Genomic DNA, 24,405 nt, shown 5'->3' with positions numbered 1-24,405 from the left:
TTCAAACAATGGCCAGCTAGATAACCAAAGGTAGAACATGAGTGGAGCTTCAACTCCACCTTGTGATCTTTGTCAACTTGTATGGTTTTTTTTTTTAATCGATGCCACAGGTGGATTAAGTTCATGAAGACATCTTATCCACCCTTAAATAAATGAAATGCCAAACCCGATGCACATTCAGCAAGAGTTGTAAATTACATTAATTTTTCCTTTATTCAACAGGAAATTCTAGGAAGTGTTCACTACCCTGAAAGGGTCTCACAAATGTCTGTGTGGTATATTGAAAGCCAGGATGTTTAGTACAAAAAATCAGTATAAAGCAATATATACATATATGTGTAGTGGTGTCTGCATGTATGTTTATACAGGATTTTTGGAATTAGAGATCTTTCAAACAGAAGAGTGCACGAACAAGCGCAGCCTGGGCATCTTCCCCTTGGACATGTAGGTCTTCCACTTGAAGGCCAGGGTGCCATAGCGGGTTGTCCCCCGCATCTTGAAGGGATGGACGTTGTTCTGGTAGTTGAGTGGAATGATTCCATGTATGGTGGGAGGCCTGGGACGAAGTCGGGCTGAGTGATGAATCAATTCATAAAGGATCCGTTGGCCCAAATCTGCTTCTGCCTTTCTCATCTTAAGGGTGCTGCCCATGACATATTTGCGATCGCGACGGTCACCCAACAAGAGCTCCTGCAACATATTCCGGACAAGCAGGTTGCTTGTGCCATAGAGATCCAGCAACTGGGCAGACTGCTCATGCCAAGCTGCTGAGTCCATGCCGCCTTCTTCTTGCTTCAAGGACATTAATGACTGGTAGAGGTTCATAAAACTGTCCCAATCCACACCTTTCTCATGATCAAGACGGAAAATGTGCTGCTGGGCACCACGCCGGGCCCTATGAACCTTGAGTACTGGCTTGGTAGGCAAGTACAGAGACTCTTTGGGAAGCCGGTGACCTTTGGGTTTGTGGCGCCTGATCTGTTCCTCAGTTGAAAGAGGCAGCTGCTTCTCCATCTGCACAATCACCTTCCAGGCCCTCTCGCGCTGAGCAGTCAGTGACCAAGTCAGCTGGACGGGCTTACGGTGAGTGGTCCGTTCTTCCTCCTTCCGCTTCTTCTCTCCCTCCTCCTCCTCCGCTGCTTTCGCCTCCTCTGTCACACTCTCCTCGTCTTTATCCTTTTCAGGCGCATCGAGCAGGATGGGCTGTGATCTGATCTTGAGGCGTTTCTGCAGACGCTCATGCTCCCTTTTTTCCCACTGAGCCCTTTCTTGTTCCACTCTCCACTTTCTAAGGGTATCTTTCAGTTTCCTGCCCAGCCAGGCCTTCTTTCCCCTGGTCTTCATTTCACCAGCCTCCAGTCTCTTCTTAGCTCTATCCTCCAAGCACTTTTTCCAGAATTCCTTCTCCAGTTTCTCCTTCATCTTCCTGGCCTGCACTACAGCCTCGGCAGCTTTCAGAAGGCCACTCAGCTTCCTGGAAAACTGTTGCGGGTCTAAGGTCCAGGACTGACGTGCTCTGAATGTATCTTTGAGCACCCTCAAAACAGAGACGTCTTCTTCAGGCAAAAGAGCCTGCTGCTCCTCGCCTTCCTTGATAGTTTCTCCAGCTTTCTGGAGCAGAGTCTCTGTCAGTCCTTCAATATTTGTTGCAGAAGAAATGTCAAGCAATGACACCACTTGACAAAGGCGTTGGAAGTCTTCAGAATCTTTACGCTCCAACTTCTCTGGTCGAGTCAAGAGATCCAGGATCAACTGAGCACGTTCTGAAAATTCAAGCTGAGCTTCTGGCATAGGTTCTTTCTGGGCCATGGAAATTAAAGCCTCTGTTGCACGCTCAGAAAGAGACCAGAGTCTCTCCTCTTCTAAGTCCTCCCACATGTCTGCCTCTGCCTCTTCTTCTAATTCTTTTTCTTTTGCAGATATTAATTTCTTTCTGGATGAAATTAACTCCTTGCTGTCAGCAATTAATCTCTGTCTAGCAGCCATTTCTTCTTCCTCCGTCTCCAGTTCTTTCATTTGTGTCTCAATCAGCTCTAGTATTCTTTCCTCAACCAGGTCCATTATGACTGAATCCGAAAGCTCCATCATTTTTTCCTCTACCAGTTCCATTGCTCTTGCATCCGCCAGCTCCTTTGCTCTTGCCACTGCTAGCTCAAAGACCCTTGCCTCATCTACTTCTACTGGGAAGTCCCCAAGCAATTCTAAAACCCTTGCCTCATCCGCCTCTAGTGATTCCATCAACACCATTTCCATGGCTTTTTCTTCAGCCAGTTCTCTGGTTCGGACTTCAGCCAGTGCTTGGATCTTTTCTTCTATGATGGCTTCTGTTTCCTCCTTCTCCTTCTCCTCCTCCTCCTCGGCCAGTGCCATCTCTCGGGCTTCGGCCAGTATCCTCTCTCGGGCTTCAGCCAACGCCTGTTCCTTCACTTCTTCCATGGCCTTCTCTCGTGCCTCAATCAGAACCTTCTCCCAGGCTTCAATCAAGGACACCTTCCTTGCTTTGAGCAAGGCCCAGTTCCTTGCTTCCTCCAAAGCCATCTCTCTTGCTTCCGCCAACGCTCTCTCTTTCACTTCTTCCAGTGCTATCTTCTGAGCTTCAATCAGAGCTCGCTCCTTCAGTTCTGCTAGCATTCTCTCTTTGGCTTCTGCCCGGAATTCAGCTAAAGTACTTTCTGTCACCTTAACCAGGGTCCTTTCTGAATCTGTAAGCAGGGACTCATCCCCATGCTTTGTCCTGATATTCTTGAGCATGGACTCGATCTTTGCATCTACCTCCTTAAGGAATTTCTCTTTCTCCTCCTGCAAAGCCTCTCTTTTCTCGGCAGCCAACTTCTCCAACTTCTTCTTGACCTCCTCTTTTTCTTTCCTTTCAGCTATGCTCTCTTGTTCCCTTCTCCTATGTGCTGCCTCTTGGTCTTTCGCCCTCGCTGCCCCTCGGTCTTTTGCCCTGGCCACCTCATGCTCTTCTTCCCTGGCTGCCTCACGCTCTTCTCTCCTGGCTGCCTCCTGCTCTTTTCCCTTGGCTGCCTCGTGCTCTTTCCCCCTAGCTGCCTCAAGCGTTTTGGTCCTGGCTGCCTCATGCTCTTTTCCTCTGACTGCTTCTTGTTCTTTACCCTTAGCCATCTCATGTTCTTTCCCCCTGACTAACGCATATTCTTTTTCTTCAGCCAGCTCATGTTCTTTTTCTTTGGCCAACAATTCCTGCTCCCTGTCTAGGGAAGACACGTCATGGTCTTTCAATTTAGCTAACTTTCCCTCTTTGGCTAGCCTTCTAGCCATTTTCTCTTCCCTTTCCATCTTCTTCTTCGCTCCTTGCATTTTGGAGGCCATGGCCAAGTCTTTCTTCACCGCTGCTGCAGAGTCAAGCTTCTTCTTCTCCTCCGTTCTTCTCATTCTTTCCTTTCTTCTCTCCAAATCCGAATCCTCCTGGCTGAGCTCCAGACTCTCCATGTCACTCCCTGAAGCTCTAAATATGTCTCTCCCCTTTTTTACATCCAGCACCGTTTCTATGCTTTCCATTGATGGTTTGGATTCCTTGGAAGAGGCCCTGAAGAGTTCGCTCATGTACTTTTTCCAGCCGGAGGGCTGTGATGTGATTTTCTCCTGAGAGGAGAGGAAGGACTGGCTGATGTTTGTGAAGGCCTCCCAGGACATGGGACGGCCACTCAGGGCTGCACGAGCGGATGCCAGGAAGTCCTCGGCTGCTGTGCGGCCCTCAGTGAAGCTGCCAATGCGAAGCGTCATCAGCTTATAGAGGTCGTTGCGCCACTTGGTTCGGTCAGTATTGTACTGCTCATTTGGATCAATTAAGGTGCCTTTGGCAGCTGTAGGTGCTGGTGCTGGTGCTGGTGCTGGTGCTGGTGCTGTTACCACTGATGGGCAGGACTTCACCGGGACAGGGGCAATCTCATGCCTTGATTCCCCGGCTGTAGCGGCAACCACTGGCTCTTTCTTGACTTTCTGGTGCTTCAGCATCTCAGTGTAGAGTTGTGTGCGGGTGTCACGCCGCTGCAACAGGATAGGCTGCACTCGCTTGTGCACCTTGGGCAGCTTTCGGGTCGCCTGGGAAAGGGCAGGAGGGACTCTGATCTCTTCTGGTTTGTCCTTGACCTTGACCTTGACCTTCTTCTTGGCACGCTGTGTCACCTGCCACGTGGAGCTGCTGACATGGATGCGAATACTGCCACTGGGGCTGCTGACGCCGCTGCCGGCACTGCTGTGGATGCTAGTGCTGCTGCTGGCAGTGGAAGTAAGGCTGGCGCTGGGGCTGGAGCTGCTGGACATAGGACTGCTGTCTGGTGGAGCCATCCTATGCAATAGACCAATGTGCTTACCGCGTGCTGACTTGATTTTACGAAGCTTCTCACCTTTAAGCTGTTTTGCTGCTGCGGCTGATGGCGAAAAACAACAAATGAGATAAGTATGAGAGGTCTTAAGTCAGGACAGAACATATGCTTTCCATTCATTACACCTTTTGATTCCTTGACTTCCTACCAAGATGCTCAAACAACAAATCTGTGTGGGTTATGTGTCTGGCTGATTTGTGGTTACTTAAATACAACCAAATGTCAATAAATTACCAGATGTCTGGTCCCAGCATACGATAGAGCTGCACTGGAGGAGATAATTTTGTGAGACGTTTAGCCTTGAGCAACAGTAGTTACTGATGTAACTGCAATGTGGCTGCACCCCTAGCCTTCAATGTGAGGGGAGGATAAATAAGAAAACTCTAGAGTAAAGGTTCTCAAACTCTTTCAGCCGCAGAGCCCTCTTTGAAGCAAAGGTTTCCTGTAGAGTACCAATAAATGTTTATATATTATACTAGCTTGGGTACCCGGTGTTGCCCAGGTTATTAGAAGGTTGTGGGTGTACTACAACTCACATCATGCCAGGTTAACCCCCTGAAACTCTATCAAATTTGTCATGTTGGGCAAAAGCAGGCCCACGTTTCCCATTGAAATGCTGGTATGTTTATATTGGTTCAAATTGTTCTTCCTTTAAAATATTCGTTTTTGCACTACAAATTAGATATGTGTAGTGTGCAAACTATAGTCTGGCCTCTCAACAGCTTGAGGGACTGTGAACCAGCCTTCTGCTGTGGAATTATAAACTTGAGAATAGGGGTTCCCACACTGTGCTCCATGGAGTCCTTGGGGCTATGTGAGTGATAGTGAGGGGCTCCACGTGCTCCAGGCAGTGCCGTGCTGCTTCTCGTCTCCTCCTCTTTCCTCCTTCTTTTGAGAAAGCCAGGGAAATTAAAATCTGGAGGTGCCGAAACAGCAGCAGCATTGTTCTCCTGGGGCACAGACCCTTTTCCCCTCACCTTCTTCACTGCCCAGGCTCTTTTTCTTGCTGCCCAGACCCTTTCCCCTGCCTTTCACCACCAAAACCCTTTCCATTTCTTGGGGCTCCAAGGAACTGAAGAAGTTTGGGAACCCCTGCTTTAGAATATCCCATGCCACTTCTCCAAACAGGTCCTGGTTTCCACTGGTGTTGGAAGATATGCAGATACAGCCTGATACTGACCTTGAGACTTCAGCTTGTCAGTCCTGGCAAAGAGACCCAGCCATCGGGCCCGGGCCTCCAAGTGGGAGTCTGGCTTGGCGATCTCTTCCTGCGCTTCTTGAGACAAGGCTGTACGCCGGAAACGGGGTGGGCGGCTGTAGCGTTGGGCTTCAATTGAGGGACTCTCAGTCATCAGGAACAGATTGGCCGTTAGCTGATTCTCCACCCGGTTTAGTAGTCTCTCAGACTCTTCTGTCAAGGCTTGGAAAGCTTCATCTTGGGTTTCTGCAATGATGCCGACAGCACGCATCCTGCGAGGGAAAGCTAGTTCTACTTGAGAACGGTTCAATTCAGCCCTAAATAGGAAGAAAGAGAGAACATAAGGCAAGGATGGCAGGGGAGTGCAGCCCACATGAGATCTAGCCTTGCAGCTAGATCCTTCTAAAGTCTGATAAAAAATCTCTTCCAATTCTTAAAAAAAAAGTTCTCCCTATCAAAAGAATCCATCCCTACCTTCATAACACTCATATTATTGCTATACCCGGACCTGTACAAGTTTGGACACAAATGTGCACAATACTGGGTTGTTTTTTGTTTGTTTGTTTTTGCTAAACCTGGGCTTGTACACATTTGGACAAAATGTTAGGAATATTCTGCTTATAGTAGTTTATTTAATGCTTAGACCATAGGCATTTCACATACAGGACAAACAAATAGATACATAAAAACCAGATTATTAAATACAATTCAAAATACATCATTAAAATACTACATAAACTATTAAAATGCTATATAAATCAATTGCGAGATACACCCTTAAAATACTACATAAAATACTATAGCTTTTGCATAGTTAAAAACCAAGTAAAATTCAATTATTATTAAAACTGAAGCAAGAAACACTTTGGATATAGATAACCACACTAGGATTGGATAAAAGCATTGAGATACTTACAGGTCATCCAGGCTGGTGCCTGCCATCCGCTTCATCTCCTTCTTCAGGACAAATTTGTCCGTAATGCCAGCCACAGAGTCAAGCAGAGAGCGAGCTAAATCACGCACTTTTTTGTTTTCATCCAAAAGGGCTCGAGCGAGTGGGACCACCTCCTGGTCAGTCAGCAGGTCCATCTTCCCCAATGCCTCCCAAGCCGCCAGCCTCATCCTTACCTATGGAGCAAGGCATGGGATCAAATCCTTGTACACATGAAGTGCCCATCAATGAGAGGGACTACGGTAGCATACCCTTTGTGCCATAGACGTCCATATACCTAACCAATGGGCCAGCCGCCCTGTTTTCTCCTCTGCAAAATGCTTACACCAGCAGCCTACAACACAGCATTGTCTTAACCCTTGGAGCACAGAGAGATGGATTTGATAATCACAAAGAGGAAGAAAACATCAACCCACAAAAGAAGTTGGGTGTTCTCTCTGCCCAAAGTCTCTTGAAAGAGTATGTCGGCCACTAAATTTAGTTGGCTTCATTTTAAATGCTCTTTTGTCACAGAATAGCCAATGAATATTTGACACTAGAGTTTACCAAGGTTTCTGAGCAAAACCCCCAGGACCAAAGTAAATTGGACTTTTTGTGACTTTTTAAGGGCTCTTTTAGGCTGTTTTTCTTTCCTGCCAGCAAACCAATTAACCATGTTTCTAGCTTTCTCCATTCAACCTCAATCCTTCCCCATTAAATGATTCTACAATTCCCATGGAACCTTTCACACTCCTCAGTCCCACACTTTCTTCTTGCCATTCAACATCCAGGGACATCTCTTTTCTCACACTCCTTGTGGCTACAACTACCATTTTGCATGAAGAAGCCACAGCCAGTTAGAGGGGAGGACTCTAAGGAAGCTCTTCAAAGCTTTGAATGTGATTTCCTGCTTCTTAGCAGGGGGTTGGACTGGATGGCCCATGAGGTCTCTTCCAACTCTACTATTCTATGATTCTATGATTCTATGAAAGCTAAGGAACTATAGAATTATGAATTCATAGGGAGGAATCTTAGGTTGAGAACATAGGGAGGAATCTTAGGTTGAAGTAAGACTTTTTTGACACTAATTGGTGATGGATAATGCCTATATGGCATAAGTAGATGAAGGCAAAATTGTATAAAAAGGCCTGTGCTTCTTTGTTCTGTACCCTTACTTTCCTGATTACAGGAGAGGGTCCTTCTGTGGCCACAGAGAATAAACGTCATTTTTCTTCAGCGCTCGGAACTCTGTCTCATTGCCTCAAACCTTTGTCTGCCGTTTCATTCCATTATCTGGGAGGAAGCCACTAGGAGGTGCTAGAGAGAGAAGGATAGTCCATTTTACAGGGAGGGAGTTGAAGGAGTGAAACCAGTTCCCTCTGTTTTCCTGTTATTCCCCTCACCCATGTCCCCATCGTGGAAAGAACCCTAGTTTATGATAAGAGAAGTGAGAGGGGGAATAACCAATGAAAATGGAGGAAATGATTTTCCTCCTTCAACTCCCTCCTTGAAAAAATGTACTATCCTCTCTCAAGCTCCCCCTAGTGGCCTCCGCCTGGATAATGGACAGGCCTTAGACTACGATTTGAATTTGCATGATTTTAGTTGATGTTATAATAATTGTTTTAATTGTTTGGATTTTAATTGTAGTTGTTTATTTTGGATTCATATGTGCGGAATTGCTGCCTATTGTAAGGCCGCCCTGAGTCCCCTTCGGGGTTAGAAGAGCAGGGTACAGATGTGGGTAATAAATAAATAATAAATAATAGAACAGTACAAAAATTCCTAATGCATATACCTCTGTGCCTCCCCACATCCCACCAGCCCCACCTCGTATTGCCCATGCTGACCTCTTTGTGGTTCGTGTCCTGGATGAGACGATCAAAGGCCTGTTCCTGGACAGGCGTTGGCAGCTCATAAGACTCAGAAAGCTGGACCAGGGCAGATGTACAGAGCAAGTAGGTTGAATAGGGCACATTGTCCATTATGTTTATAATGGCTTTAAAGACAGAGGGGAGCGTTGCATCACTAGGCTTGTGCCTCAACCATGGCTTGGTCACAATTTCAGACAGTAGATCCCGGCGGCGTCCCTCAACAGCAGGTCGCTTTAACTTGTCTGCCTTTTTCTTCCGGGCTTTCTCAACAACCTCTGACTTATCCCAGTCTTGCAACTGTATCTTGACCAACTTCCGCATTGGCAAGGGATCCCTGCTGGGTATCAAGGGACACTCAAGGCTTGTGGGGGTCCCTGTTGGAAACAAGTTGGCTCGGATCACTGAATTAGGGACAAAGCCATCAGGCGCAATGGGCCAAGAGCGTCCAGGCTGGAAAGGTATCCTACGGTGTAGGGGGACAATTTTAGACAGTGGTGGGAGCCCACGGTAAGGCGGGGGGGGCAGTGGAGGCTCAGCCGGAGCGTGCCTCTTCCCCAAAACGGGCCGCGAAAGGAGTTGGTACTCCACAGCAAACTCCGGGCACGTCTCCTTGATGTCCGGTGTAAGCCCATAGAAATCCGGTCCGGGAAGACTGCTCACTTCCTTGCCAATGAATGGCACCACTTTGGCGACATCTTTTTCCATCACCACCTCCTTGTGATTGGTTATGGGCTCCAGACATTCGAACTTCTTTGCCTGCTTGCCCACCTGACGATACCTTGAAAAGAAAGGATTTTTGAGTCACAAATTTCAATGCCATATCTCAAATGTTGCTGCTGTGTTGAACATACTCCAGTTCTTCAAATACCTACATCTGGTCCCTCAAATTCCCCAGTTTATTTTCATGTAGCCAAATCATTCTCCCAAACATCTTAAACTAAACAGGAAATCATTTCTCTCCCTGCAAACTATTTTATAGTCCATTTTACATCTGCATTAAACTGAATAGAGGCCAGGAATTATTTCTGGGATATGTTTAGGCAACAAAATGCACCTTTTCCCATACTTCCAGCCAATTCCACTTCCTCCCAAGAAATGGAAGTGGGAATATTCACTGCTTAAAATAAAGTGGGGGTGCAGTTTCTTCATTTAAAAAACTGGCCAAAAGACTAAAATAATGGGGAAAAGGAGGAGTCCTTGAGCAGCTGTCTTCAACATCGCAGTCTTTTGTCTTTCGCTCTGCCTCCTGTGACCTCCTTATCTCCTCAAATTGATTCTTCTGTGTGTCTCAGGGTGTACCTACATTATAGAATTAATGCAGATTAACACAATTCTCATTGCCAAGATTCAGTGCTATGGAATTTAGGATATGTAGTTTTACAAGGTCTGAATTAGACCATTAATTAGTATTGTAATCACCAACTGCAATAAATCTTATCAATTGAAAGTTCGAAGCCTGGGTCAGGGTGAGTGCCTGGCCTTCTAGCCCATAAAAAAATACCATAAAAAAATACCAGAAAATGCCGGCGATCAAAGGAAAGGAGGAAGTCTGTGAACAGGCCTCTTCAACATGGAGGATGGAGCGACAGCACCCCCCTGTGGGCACAATCAAGCACAACCTCCAGGGTGCTGAAGATGTGGAAATGCCTACATATCTATCTGTTGACTGTCCTCTCTGTATAATGACATTGATCTATCCGCAGTAATTGATGTTCCCTGGTCTGATCACGCTGTCCTCAAGGCCCGGATTGAGATTCCATCTCCTCCTCTCCATTTTGCCACACCAATCTTTGCTTGGCACAGGAGACTCATGGAACCTGCTAGGTTCTTGAATGCCCTTAAGGGCCTGGGAACTGCGTGCGTCACTCTCATTGAGCTAGTCAACACCTGGAATGTCAGTTTGTTGGCTGCCTTGGATGAGATTGCCCCCAGACGCCTCCTTTGCCCTCGCCAGAATCGCTCCCCCTGGTACACTAATGAGCTACGGACAATGAAGCAAGCACGAAAGCGGCTGGAACATCGGTGTCGACGGAAACCCGACGAGGTGTCACTGTCCGCCTTCAAGGCTTTTCGCAGGTCCTACAAATCAGCCGTCAAGGATGCTAAAAAAATCTTACAATTCCTCCTTAATAGCCTCTGCTAGATCGCGCCCAGCTCAAGTATTCAAAATAGTTCGTGCTTTGACCAGTCCGGCTCCCTTAGTCCAAAACCCAGCAACCACGGCTCTTACAGCAGAGGCATTCCAGAAGTTTTTCACTGATAAAATCGCCGTGCTTCGGCAGGAACTGCCCCCTACAGCTGATACCTTAAGTGAGCTTGAGACTTTGTGGCTGCTTAGTGGGCCTATCTTTGACTGATTTACTCTGCTTGACAAGGAAGATGTCGCTAGAATCCTGGCTGTTGCAAAACCAACCACCTGTTCCCTTGATCTGTGTCCCTCTTGGTTGGTGAAGAGCTGCCTGGAAGGTCTACTCGATCCGTTGAGTAATATTTATGTATTTATTTATTACAATATTTATATCCCGCCCTTCTCACCCAACAGGGGACTCAGGGCGGCTTACAATAAAACAGACATATAAAAACAGTACAATACACTATAAATCAGTTAAAAAATTAACTTACATAAACATTCATAAAATGCATTTATAAAATATAGATAGGCGTGTACAAGTTTAAAAGACTGGGTCTGTCAATTGAGTTCCAGCATACATAATAGTAATTAATGCTGCTGATTCTTATATATAATATAATCAATGGCTCTCTTGAACAGGGGGTCTTCCCGGACAACCTAAAAGAGGCAAGGGTTCGTCCCTTGCTAAAGAAGCCTAGCTTGGATCCCATGACCCTTGCCAACTATCGTCCTGTCTCCAACCTCCCTTTCTTGGGTAAGATGATAGAGCGGGCTATACTGGGACAATTGCAACAATTTCTGGATGATACAGCCGGCCTGGACCCTTTCCAGTCAGGCTTCCGCCCTGGCCATGGGACGGAGACAGTCCTGGTTGCCATCACAGAACCTGGTTGCCATCACAGTCTGATAGCGCTACTGGTACTTCTCAACCTTACCGCAGCGTTTGACACTGTTGATTATGATCTAATGATTCACCGTCTCGCCATGTCTGGAGTTCGCGGTCAGGCCCTCAATTGGTTCAACGCATTTCTGCGAAACCGGAGCCAATGCGTGGAGTATATGGATTAAGTCTCTGACAGATCTCCCCTCCCGTGTGGGGTACCCCAAGGTGCAATTCTCTCCCCTCTTCTCTTCAACATCTACGTTAGACCCCTTGCTAGTTTGGCTCGGAGTTTTGGCCTAGACTGCTATCAATATGCGGACGACACCCAACTCCTTCTGCGCTTGGAGCCTGGAGCAACGTCAATACCAGACAATTTCACCTTATGTCTGGAGGCTCTGTCGAACTGGCTACGTGCTAGTAGACTGAAGGTGAACCCGGCGAAGACCGAGATTCTCTGGCATGGCCGCTCGACTGGTCTGACCCACTTGCTACCCACCTTCGATGGTGCTGCCCTATCTCCGCCTACCGTTAAGAGCCTGGGTGTCGTTTTGGATTCGCAGCTGACAATGGAAGCTCAGATCACTGCTGCCAGCAAACAGGCCTTTTTCCACCTATGACAAGCGAGGCAACTGGCACCCTATCTATCTGATGAGGCTCTGGCAACAGTCATCCATGCCACGGTCACGTCTAGGCTGGACTATTGCAACACCCTGTATGTTGGCCTTCTGATGTCCACGACCCAAAAGCTCCGTATTGTTCAGAATGCGGCAGCCAGGCTGCTCACAAGAACACCCATGAAATGCCATATAACACCAGTGCTGCAGCATCTGCATTGGCTTCCAACCGATTACTGTGGTCTATATAAGATGCTAGTTCTGACCTTTAAAACTCTTTACGGCCAGGGCCCATCGTACCTTAGGGATCGTCTCTCCTTCTCCCATCATTAGAGGTCGCAATGACCATCCCAACGAGACTATATACCGGGTCCTAGAGAAGTGCACTTGGAAAGGACCAGACACAGAGCTTTTTCTATTTCTGCCCCTGCCTTATGGAATGCCTTGCCGCCCTATATGAGAGCCATGCGTGAGTTAGGGCCTTTTACCCTAGCACTCAAGACCTGGCTCTTTACTAGAGTTTTTAATCTATGTTAATTTTATCAATATTTGTATGTATGTATTTTTATCCTTTACAATTTTGTCTTGTAAATCGCCTAGAGCATCGTGGATGGAGGGCGATTAATAAGTAATTAAATGATGATGATGATGATGATGATGATGATGATGATGATGATGATGATCTTAGCTATAGAGACATGAACACTGAAGCTGGGCACCTAAACTTGCTCCTGTCTCTTTATTTATACCATATGCTAATTTCAAAGGTAGAAAAAATCTGCCTGTGTTAAGACAGGGATCACTTCTTCTACCCCTTTGACCCTCCCTCTTCCCACGTGACTTACTTGGGCACAAAAACAACATCGAACGATAGCAAGAAACGTGTCATGAATGGAAGTGGGCATTCAACCGCGTCATCTCTCACGCTCCGGGTTGCCAACATGCCGAGGTGCTTGCTGGGGAGGTACGAGATACATGGGATGAAGTAGATGTTCATGTTGAAGCCCACAATCAAGTCTCCCCGCTGGTTGGCAAAGCAGACACGGCTGAATTTGAGGGTCGTGTCAAACTCCACTAACATCTGCCCGAGGATGTCCCAAATGCGAACAGATCCGTCAGAACCTCCTGTCACTAGGAGGCTGAGTGTGTGGCAGTAGTCAAAGGAAGTGATGCTGGTGGAATGCATGGCATCAGTCTCTTTCCAGAAAGGATTCTTTTTGCCATGGACTAGAGCTGCCTGGCGCCACAACCGAACACGGTTTTGGTCTGTGAGGACACAGATGTAGCCAGGAATGAGTAGGAGGTTGTTGATCCTGCAGTTGACACTCGAGATAGCAACCATAGGAACCACCTCCAGAATGTTGTTCTTCTTTAAAATCACATCGGAAAGAATAATGTAATCATCAAGGCCATAGGAGCACAGGTAGGAGGACTCCCGCGAATGGTACGATAGGTTCCCTGAGGCCGAAAGGCTGCTGAGGGCCAGCACATTGCCATTATGAATTCTGCGAGCACCCATCCGATACAAATTCTGGGTGACAGTGCGCACTTTTCCACTCTTGAACCCACTAAAGATGAAGCTAGAAGTACGGCCATTCAGGTCCAGGCGGCTGTAGGCTAAACACAGCACCTTGTCATCTATGGAGTCGGCGGTGCGCACAATATACTTGACTGGGCAAGGATTCTTGGTGGTATCCATGACATAGATATCACTTGTGCCCAATGTCACTAACAGCTCCTCTTCGTCAGGGTCATATACATAGTCCAGTGCCTTTTCTAGTAATTGGAAGGGCCAGGTGACGAACAGCATCTCTCCTGTAACAGGCGAAAGGAATCGGACAACCCCATCTTCCGTTGCTGCCAGAATGCGTGCCTTGTCTGATCCACACTGCACCCGTACCAGCTTCTTGAGGATAGATTTTGACTTGTTAAAGAGTTGGTAGAAGTTGTTGACAGTGCGGATGGAAAAGGTGTACTTAGTACGGAGGAAGAAAGTCTGCTCATTGATGAACTGCATCTGGAAGACTTCTTCCCCAGTGTCTACACGCCGGAGCTGTTCACAGGTGGTCAGGTTCCACTCCTTTAGGAGACCGTCCAGTGATGCGGTCATGAGGGTATGGACTGACATCCGGCTGATTATGCTGGTAATGGCGCTCAAGTGAGCCTTGAATTGGCTGACCAGGTTCCCTTTGACAAAGTCCCACACTGTGACGTCTCCGGCCAGGTCTCCAGTGTAGAGGAAGCCCTGGGCATAATTAGAAGTGCAGCACGTCAGAGAGACACCTTGGCTGACCTGGAAATTGTAAATCTGGACCTTGGTTTTGTAGTTGTACACACGGATATTGTTCTCACACAAGGCGACCAGCGCTCCCCACTCTGGCTCCACTCTGAGGAAGTGTACAAACTCGCCACTCGCAATGAACACCTCCTGCACAATATTGATGGAAGGAACTTCCTCTATGACAAAAGACCAGAAAGTCACAATGCCAATGGCCCCTGTCACCAATTCTCCGGTCTCTGAGTTGGAGCACAAGCTGGTGATCTGATAAGGCGAGCTCATCTCAGAGAGCAGCTGAAATCCCTGAGTGTAGTCTCCAAAGAAACGCAAGTGGATGTCATCGCAAAAGGCGACCAGCAGATGTAGGTGGCTGACATGGACAATCATGAGGACCCTGGGGTTTCTGGTGATGGAATACTCTTTCTCTGTCACTGTGGTCTCATCCTCTGAGCTGTATATCCAGGCACGCACCTGTAAGGGGGAAAAAGGCACTCAGCCAGCATATACCTGAAGCCGGACCAGCCAAATTTGGCTGGCTGGGAGTCAGAGGATTTGTAATGTGGCACTGAAGTGGCCAAATTCTAAGCCACTCGGAGTCCCTTTTGGGGTGAGAAGAGCAGGGTAGAAATATAGTAAATAAATAAATAAATAAATGTGGCTGTGGAAACGCATACTGGCTACATCTAAAACCTGGGCATCCAGGTGCAATTCTAAGTGCCCGTTTACATCCAATTTGCAAACCTGAGATTTCAGGGGGAATATAATTCTAACCAGCACAGACTGAATATGTATTTGCTGATCTGATAAAATGACATGAGTTAATGTTTGGTCTTGAAGAAAGTCTGAGGAGCAAATCCAGGAGAGGGAGGAAGTGGGATCATGAGATTGAACACAAGGGAAACTGGGGCCTAGGGCTCTTCATACCTTGCTCCAAGAATGGAAGTAGAGTGATGTCTGACCTTAGGATCTGGAAAGACCACTTCCTGGAGACTGAAATTGTCTCCTGTAGAGTGGAAGATGATAGAAATATTTTGATGACTGCATGCTGCCTTCAAGTTTGCTGCTGTGATAAACAGAATGTTGAACCAGATAGGGCCTATTGAGAAACAAGCAATACAAAGGAATGCTGAAACTAAGACAAGTCAAACACGCATTCTGGACTTTAAGAGAGCTGACTTCCAAAAAATGAAGGAATTACTGAGCGGCATCCCATGGACGCCAATATTAAAAAACAAGAGAGTTAAGGATGGATGGGAGTTTTTCAAAAGTTAAATACTCAAGGCGCAAATGCAAACAGTGCCAACAAAGAAGAAAAATAAGACAAATGCAAAGAAGCCAGAATGGATGTCCAAAGAACTTCTAACTGAGCTAAAGCTCAAATGTGACATGCACAAGAAGTGGAAAAGGGGAGAAATCACCAAAGAAGAATTCAAACGTATAGCCAACACCTGTAGGGAAAAGGTTCGCAAGGCTAAAGCGCAAAATGAGCTCAGGCTTGCCAGGGACATAAAAAACAACAAAAAAGGTTTTTTTGCTTACGTTGGTAGAAAAAGGAAGAAAAAGGAGGCGATAGGGCCACTGCAAGGAGAAGATGGGGTGATGGTGACAGGGGATAGGGAAAAGGCAGAACTGCTTAATGGCTTCTTTGCCTCGGTCTTCTCACAAAAAGAAAGCCATCTTCAACCTCAGCAACATGAAATGGACGAAGGATTGGGGGAAATCCAACCCCAAATAGGGAAACATGTTGTCCAGGAACACCAGGAACACCTAAACGAATTCAAGTCGCCAGGGCCAGATCAGCTACATCCAAGAGTATTGAAGGAATTAGCGGAAGTTATTTCAGAACCACTAGCAATTATCTTCGAGAGTTCTTGGAGAACAGGAGAAGTCCCAGCAGATTGGAGGAGGGCGAATGTGGTCCCTATCTTCAAGAAGGGAAAAAAGAACGACCCAAACAATTACCATCCGGTCAGCCTCACATCAATACCAGGCAAGATTCTGGAAAAGATCATTAAGGAAGTGGTCTGCGAACACTTAGAAACAAATGCGGTCATTGCTAATAGTCAACACGGATTTACCAAAAACAAGTCATGCCAGACTAATCTGATCTCTTTTTTCGATAGAGTTACGAGTTGGGTCGATACAGGGAATGCCGTGGATGTAGCGTACCTGGATTTCAGTAAGGCCTTCGACAAAGTCCCCCACAACCTTCTGGCAAACAAACTAGTAAAATGTGGGCTAGACAAAACTACGGTTAGGTGGATCTGTAATTGGCTAAGCGAACGAACCCAAAGGGTGCTCACCAATGCGTCGTCTTCATCATGGAAAGAAGTGACAAGTGGAGTGCCGCAGGGCTCCGTCCTGGGCCCAGTTCTGTGCAACATCTTTATTAATGACTTAGACGAAGGGTTAGAAGGCACGATCATCAAGTTTGCAGATGACACCAAACTGGGAGGGATAGCTAACACTCCAGAAAACAGGAGCAGAATTCAAAACGATCTTGACAGACTAGAGAGATGGGCCGAAACTAACAAAATGAAGTTCAACAGGGACAAATGCAAGATACTTCACTTCGGCAGAAAAAATGGAAATCAAAGATACAGAATGGGGGACGCCTGGCTTGACAGCAGTGTGTGCGAAAAAGACCTTGGAGTCCTCGTGGACAACAAGTTAAACATGAGCCTACAATGTGATGCGGCAGCTAAAAAAGCCAATGGGATTTTGGCCTGCATCAATAGAGGAATAGCGTCTAGATCCAGGGAAGTCCTGCTCCCCCTCTATTCTACCTTGGTCAGACCACACCTGGAATACTGTGTCCAATTTTGGGCACCACAGTTGAAGGGAGATGTTGACAAGCTGGAAAGCGTCCAGAGGAGGGCAACTAAAATGATTAAGGGTCTGGAGAACAAGCCCTATGAGGAGAGGCTTAAAGAACTGGGCATGTTTAGCCTGCAGAAGAGAAGGCTGAGAGGAGACATGATAACCATGTACAAATACGTGAGGGGAAGTCATAGGCAGGAGGGAGCAAGCTTATTTTCTGCTGCCCTGCAGACTAGGACACGGAACAATGGCTTCAAACTACAGGAAAGGAGATTCCACCTGAACATCAGGAAGAACTTCCTCACTGTGAGGGCTGTTCGGCAGTGGAACTCTCTCCCCCGAACTGTGGTGGAGGCTCCTTCCTTGGAAGCTTTTAAGCAGAGGCTGGATGGCCATCTGTCGGGGGTGCTTTGAATGCGATTTCCTGCTTCTTAGTGGGGGGTTGGACTGGATGGCCCATGAGGTCTCTTCCAACTCTACTATTCTATGATTCTATGATTCTAACATGGTGTAGTAGTGGAAGTGTTGGACTAGGATTCTCGAGACCAGAGTTCGATTCCTCGTTCAGGCATAGAAACCCACTGGGCAACCTTGGATGAGTCACACACTCTCAGCTTCAGAAAACCCTGTGATAGGTTCACCTTATGGTTGGAAACAGTGTGAAGGAACCACAACAATCATCCAACAACCAGGTCATTCTAATGTTCTTCAGATGTGGTGTACAAAGATCTGGGGTTGGAAACGACCATGGCAAAGATACCTATCTCCCATGAACCACCACAATCCCTCTCACCTTGCTTCCCTTCCCTCTCTTCCAGGTAAATGATGCAAGGTAGCTTTCTACGTCACTTGACCGAATGAAGAAGACGAGCGGCATGGAATCGGGGTGGCAACTCTCCCTGAATATAATGCTGGGTCTGTCGCTCAGCAAGATGGGGCTTCCTTCAGTTGTTTCTGGCATACTCTATTCAAGAAGAAGAGATATGGTGGGTTCCAGATAAGGGAAAAGACAGACATGAAGGAAGGTCTGACTATATGGATAGAATTCAACTACTGGGAGGGAAGGAGCATGAAGAAGGAATCTTCTCAGTGAAATTTGGTACCAATCTTGGAAGACATCTCTCTTCTTCTGTCACCCCACCCTGCTGACAAAGAAAAGCCTGGTTCTTGTTTCATGGCACTCAGTCTCCCTTACCTTTTGTAGCTCCAGGGTTTCCATAAGTTGGCATTTGAGGTCCCGCCATAGAGGAACAATGCGAACTGGGGCTTTCACCAAGGCCATACTGTCCCGAATGTCGGGAAGTTTAGTGGACACAGAAGACTGGCTCAGGACCATGGTGGGATATCGCAGTACAGTCTACGCCAATAATATTGACCTGGAGTGGAAGACATGATTTAATATGTTTAAGGCAGGAAGGAGAGAGGAGAACCAGGAGGTGGAGAACTAGAAGGCAATTGTGCTGGGGTATGGTACCATTTCCATATGAATTTCCTTTCCATTTCTTTGTACTTCTCGATTTTAATTTTTGTGGCCTCTCTTTTTAAGTTCTCTATTATTTGTCTTGTAAGTACTCCCTCTTTTTGTCATTGGTCTTGTAATGTTCTTATGATATATTCCTCATCTTTGATCATCCCTTTGTATATTACTCCCACCAGCCCTTTCTCTGAAATCTGAAATGATCAGGGATAAAAATTCAACATGTTGGCATTGTGGAGTAGGCAAGAGATGGTACGCCCACATGTGGTGGGAATGTCCAAAGGTAAAAACATTTTGGGAAAAAATAATGGAGAAAATAGAGGAATTATTTAGAATTTCACTCCAAGTAAACATGGAATTAATGTTGATGGGGATATTAGGGAACAATAAGATTAATGTAAAATATCAAGATCTATTCAAAGCTATGATTCTTGCAGGGAAGGCAGTAATAGCTTGGGGCTGGAGAGACGAAAAAAGTGGAATATGGTGAATTGGAATAATTATTTGTTTGACCAGGTCCAATCAGAAATTATTGCAAATGTAACCTCTGAGGATAAGAATGAAGATAAAATGAGGAAAATTAAAGAGAAATGGACAATATATTCAGATTGGATAAAAAGAGGCGAAGCCAGAAATGGGAAAAGTTGTGCTCATGGATGGAGTTAAATTTCTAATGGAATTGTGGTATAGGGTAGGGGTGGGGGGAGGTGAGGGGGGAAGGGGAGGGAAGGGGAAAAAAAGAATGAATAGAATGAAGATATATTAGATATGTGAGTAGACAATATAGAAGAGGATGGAGAAATGTGATAATAGATAAATGATGTGTAGGTATGAACGTTTGTATTAAATGTGCAATATAGTCACAACATGAAATATAAGATAATATCAGTAAAAATATATATATATTTTAAAAAAGAGAACTAGAAGGCAGTGGAGTGGGATTAAAACCATGACTGACAATTTAGCAGTTCAGATTCATTGTAGGGGTTATGGTGGATACTGATCATTTTCAACCTCATGGAAGTTATAATCAAAGCCATTAGAATAATTTATAAATACACTAAATATGAAATGCTTAGTTCAATTGAAGTATTTCATAGTGCCTTAACTATGGCCATAATTAGTAAGCTGCATAAACTATGGTCATCTGTCAGGGGTCCTTTGTGCTTCTCCTGCATGGCAGGAGGCTGGACTCGATGGCCCATGTGGTCTCTTTCAATTAGATTATTCTATGAATCTATGAATCCACTTTCATATAAAATGACCTCCAACATGGCCAATGGTCAAGGTTTATGAGAATTCTGCTCCAAAACATCTGATAGTGGTTCCCAACCTTTGGGCCTCCAGGTGTTTTGGACTTTAGCTCCCACAGTTCCTAACAGCTGGTAAGTTGGCTGGGATTTCTGGGAGTTGAAGTCCAAAACACCTGAAGGCCCAAAGGTTGGGAAACCACTGATCTAACACAAAACTATTTACTTTGACTAACAGAATCTCTCAGATCCTCAAACAGAAAGAGCCCTACTACCTAAAAGATGACTTACACATCTATACTTTAAAAAAATAAGTAATAGTGGTTAAAGATTTAATCCAGGAACTGTCCAAGTCAGCACTACGCAGTCACACACTTTCAAGCCAGGAACAGAACTTTATCATTATTGACACTTTTTAGAGCCTGCCTGCCTGGCCATCTGTCCAGACAGATTTGGTTGTGTACTTGAGGCATGGGACAACAGATTGCTGTTCCTGAGTTTAAAGTTCCTGTTCCTGTTTCATTGTGTACTACCTACTGTGAAAGTATTTGTTTCAGCCCAGAAACTTTGCTTTTCTACCACAAACTTCATTAAACAGGTGAAGGATGAAGTTCTTCTTGCCAGAACAAAGTTTTTGCCTTCTATTTAACTGTCACCTTCTTTTTAGGAACCGACTAATCAGGAACAAACATCTAAAAGCTGGGAACAAACCCAGATTTAAAAAAAATCCTGTGTTTTCTGATTGCAGGGACATACAGACATTTGAAGATGCGGATTTTCGGCTCAGAACCAGGATATTCCTGGACCTGAAAATCTCATGGTTTTTTGCCATTTGTAGCACTTCCTCCCTAGACGGGCCCTCATCAAACGTGTTACTCCCACTATTTTAACAACAATCACCAGCCCCATTTGTCATTATAAAATGCAATGGAGACGTTTGCCATCACACCCTCAAGTATCTGTCTTTCAAGCAAATTGAGAGGTCTGCAACCCAATACTTGCAGACCCTACCACCAGACGAAGACTATAGGTAGTCAAAACCTTTTGTGGATCAGGGGTCTACTCTTCTTTTATGAAGAAACAAGAAAATAAGAAAATTTATTCCATTGTGAATGTAACTTCCATTCATCATACTGTGAATGTAACAGTTTGATTGTCATTTGTAACAATTCATCCGAAATGTATATTCATTTATTGTATATAATACAATGTTTAATGATATTTAATTCATTGTTATTATTCCATTAGTGAACACTTGTTAATTCAAGCCCTTGGGAACCCATTTTTTTGTTATAGTCCTTAGCCACCCGTTCATCACACAGTTTTTGGTTTGGAACAAGGATACTGATAGGGTTTAATGCTCTGGATTTCATGTTCTAAGTCCCACTGCAATGTGGGTACATCTGTCGTTGCCATAGCTGATCCCAGACGTCCTGCCCAAAGCAGAGTCTTGGTGACAAAATGGGGCAGAGTGCCACAAGGAGACTGCCATCATCTGCAGCCTGGACAGGCCACCAATCTTGACCGGTGTCGCTGGGATCAGGGTGGCAAGCAGGACAACATCAAGGGAAAAGGAATTACCTGTTTGGATCCTTGGAATCCCAAAGGAGTGTCAAGAGTGTGACATCACAACCTTGTAGCCAATGAACAATGAAGTAGGGCAGCAAAGGAATCCATTGAGTGTAGCTTAAGTGGCCGAGGGGTAAAAGGAAAGGGCCTGAGGCTGTGAGGAATGGTGGGAGTTGAAGTCCAAAACACCTGAAGGGCCCAAGTTGGCCCATGTCTGGTGTAGATGCACCCACACACCCCTCCTTGAAAGCAAACATTGAATTTGCCTCGACAAATCAGGTTATTCTGACCCCCCCAATGCTGCCGGTGCATTCCTTTTAATTGCATTGTGTCGCCGCGTTGGTAGGTTTATGGCATCTAAGCAGGAATTAATGATGTAAGAGGTTTACATTATTAATGTATTGTTACATAATGCGTGTTTGTGGTTTTGATATTAATCTTGGGTTGTCTCATTAAGCTGTTGCTCTCTGTGTCTCTCCCACGTAATCCTGGCCCAACCCCAGAAACTGACCCCAAAGGTTCGGTGTATTTGTAGGGAAAGCGTCTGTCTCCAGAGGCTATATAGTCAGCATTGAAATCTCCTTACACAGAAACTGGAATGCTTCAACATCCCATTTATCGTACTATGTTTCTTCGATCTTCGGTCCCTTCTAGACTGCCATGTAATGCAGAACTGGATTATATGACTCTACACTGCCATATAATCCAGTTCAAGGCAAATAATCTAGATTACTGTATATATGGCAGTGTAGAAGGGGCCTTCAATAATCTTGTGTGTGTGTGTGTGTGTGTGTAGATAGATAGACAGACAGACAGACAGATAGATAGATTACGGTAAAGGTTTTCCCCTGACATTAAGTCCAGTTATGTCCGACTCTGGGGTTTGGTGCTCATCTCCATTTCTAAGGTAAAGAGCCAGCATTGTCCATAGACACCTTCAAGGTCATATGGCCAGCATGACTGCATGGAGTGCCATTACCTTCCTGCCGGAGCGGTACCTATTGATCTACTCACATTTGCATGTTTTTGAACTGCTAGGTTGGCAGAAGCTGGGGCTAACAGCGGGAGCTCACCCCGCTCCTGGATTCAAACTGCTGACCTTTCAGCCAGCAAGCTCAGCGGTTTAACCCACTGTGCAATCGGAGGCTCATACACACACACACACACACACACACACAGAGAGAGTGAATGAATGTATGTTTGTATATTTGTTTGTACCACAAAGGCTCTTCTGTGGATCGACAGATCTGGACAAAACGTGGCACACAGACCCTTCATTATCCAATTTAAAATAATTGAAGGGTTTGAACTAAAAAAAACCCACTTCTTTCAGGTCCAGAGCAAAGGAAAAGGAACAACGTGAATTGCCTGTTGCTAGATGAAGTGGCCTTTTGTTACAAGACTGGACGGGAAAGGGAGTGAAGCGGATTGGCTGCTGCTAGGTGATGTGTGTGTGAGGGAAAGGAAGAGAGGAAAGAAAGAAAGAAAGAAAGAAAGAAAGAAAGAAAGAAAGAAAGAAAGGGAAAAGAGGAAAGTAAGAGGGGGGAGAAAGAATAAGGAGGAAGGGAAGGAAGGAAAAAAGAAAGGGGGAAATATGAAGGGGTGTGAGGAAGAAAGGAAGGAAGGAAGGAAGGAAGGAAGGAAGGAAGGAAGGAAGGAAGGAAGGAAGGAAGGAAGGAAGGAGGGAAGGAAGGGGAAGAAAAAGGAACAAGAGAGCAAGAGAAGGAAAAGAAAGAATGGGAGAGAGAAGAAAGAGGAAAGAAAAAAGGAGGGAGGGAGGGAAGGAAGAAAGGAAGGAAAGAAAAGGGGAAATGGAAAAAAGAAGAAAGGAATTAAAGGAAATGAGAGTTTAAACTGGGTTGATTTATTTGAACCCTTTCCTGGCTCTGGCATGTCAAAGATCTTGTAGGGTTGCCAGAGTGAACACTGGAGATAAGTTCTGCACCATTCATGGTTATATAGAAGAATTAATTTCAGGGGATGTTATTTGTTTCTGGAGTGAGAAGCTAATGAGCTTCTGTTTCCAATACAACAATGTCTCCAGTTCCGAGCATCCTTAGACCAGGCCAGGATCCTGGAGCAGGGCCACAGTGTTGCCACGGCAAGCATCATGGAATGGACCACGTTCCCTCTCTTGGCATGAATGGGAGGAAACAAGAAGTTATCCCTGGCTCTGACATCCCTGCCTTCATGGCTGCAATGGCAGGGAATGGCCACGAGAGGGCAGCAGCCGCACAACCCATGGCCAGCTCCAAGACATGACTATAAAGATAAAGGTTTCCCCTGACGTTAAGTCCAGTCATGACAGACTCTGGGGGTTGGTGCTCATCTCTATTTCTAAGTCGAAGAGCCGGCGTTGTCCATAGACACCTCCAAGGTCATGTGGCCGGCATGACTGCTTGGAGTGCTGTTACCTTCCCGCCGGAGCCGTACCGATTGATCTACTCACATTTGCATGTTTTCAAACTGCTAGGTTGGCAGGAGCTGGGCCTAACAGCGGGTGCTCATTCTGCTCCTGGGATTTGAACCTGGCACCTTTTGGTCCGCAAGTAGACTGTAAGTAGAGATAAAACATCAGTTCCCTATCCATATACAGAGGGCTGACTATAACTGATTCTAATTCCAGATAGTTCAAAATCTCAAGAAGGAACTGAGGAAGGTTCAACCATCCTCAGGGCTTGAATGTGTGTGTGTGTGTATAAATTAATAAGTCAAACTTTGATTTTGCCATTTTATATAAGGGACACCATTTTGCTACACAACAATAACATGACAGGTTATAATTAATTAATTATACTTAAGGCACTTTGGGTCTTGATCAAGAAAGAAAAGTAGGATGTATTGAATAGTAAGTACATCATGATGATGATAGCTGATTTACTTGCATTGGCAGACACCATTCATTAGGATCCTGTATTATATTCGAAACAGCCAGTTTGTGCCCGTGGTGCCATCAACATTGTCATATAATGCTTAACTGCAATATATGGCAATGTAGACTCATATAATGCAGTCCAAAGCCATTTAATTGCAT

At 45.6% G+C, this 24,405-nt stretch overlaps 1 protein-coding gene across 2 annotated transcripts; it reads right to left on the bottom strand.

Annotated features, from left to right (window-relative positions):
* Positions 1-209: 209 nt before the first annotated feature.
* wdr87 (WD repeat domain 87) lies at positions 210-24,405 on the bottom strand. 2 transcript variants are annotated; one of them, XM_062962346.1, is made up of 8 exons: positions 23,821-24,405; positions 18,271-18,451; positions 17,869-18,039; positions 12,823-14,726; positions 8,326-9,127; positions 6,461-6,672; positions 5,527-5,861; positions 210-4,391 (listed from the first exon to the last, which is right to left on the bottom strand). In XM_062962346.1, the coding sequence occupies exons 2-8, from the start codon at positions 18,409-18,411 to the stop codon at positions 391-393; spliced, it is 7,566 nt and encodes a 2,521-aa protein (XP_062818416.1). In that variant the 5' UTR covers positions 18,412-18,451; positions 23,821-24,405; the 3' UTR covers positions 210-390. The 2 variants fall into 2 exon arrangements, with proteins under 2 accessions (XP_062818416.1, XP_062818417.1); XM_062962347.1 differs by lacking the exon at positions 23,821-24,405 and having other exon boundaries at positions 18,271-22,862.

Source organism: Anolis carolinensis, unplaced genomic scaffold, assembly GCF_035594765.1.
Source record: "Anolis carolinensis isolate JA03-04 unplaced genomic scaffold, rAnoCar3.1.pri scaffold_10, whole genome shotgun sequence".
Taxonomy (NCBI): Eukaryota; Metazoa; Chordata; class Lepidosauria; order Squamata; family Dactyloidae; genus Anolis; species Anolis carolinensis.
Note: the sequence above shows the minus strand (reverse complement) of the source record. Positions and strands in the feature narration are given on the sequence as shown.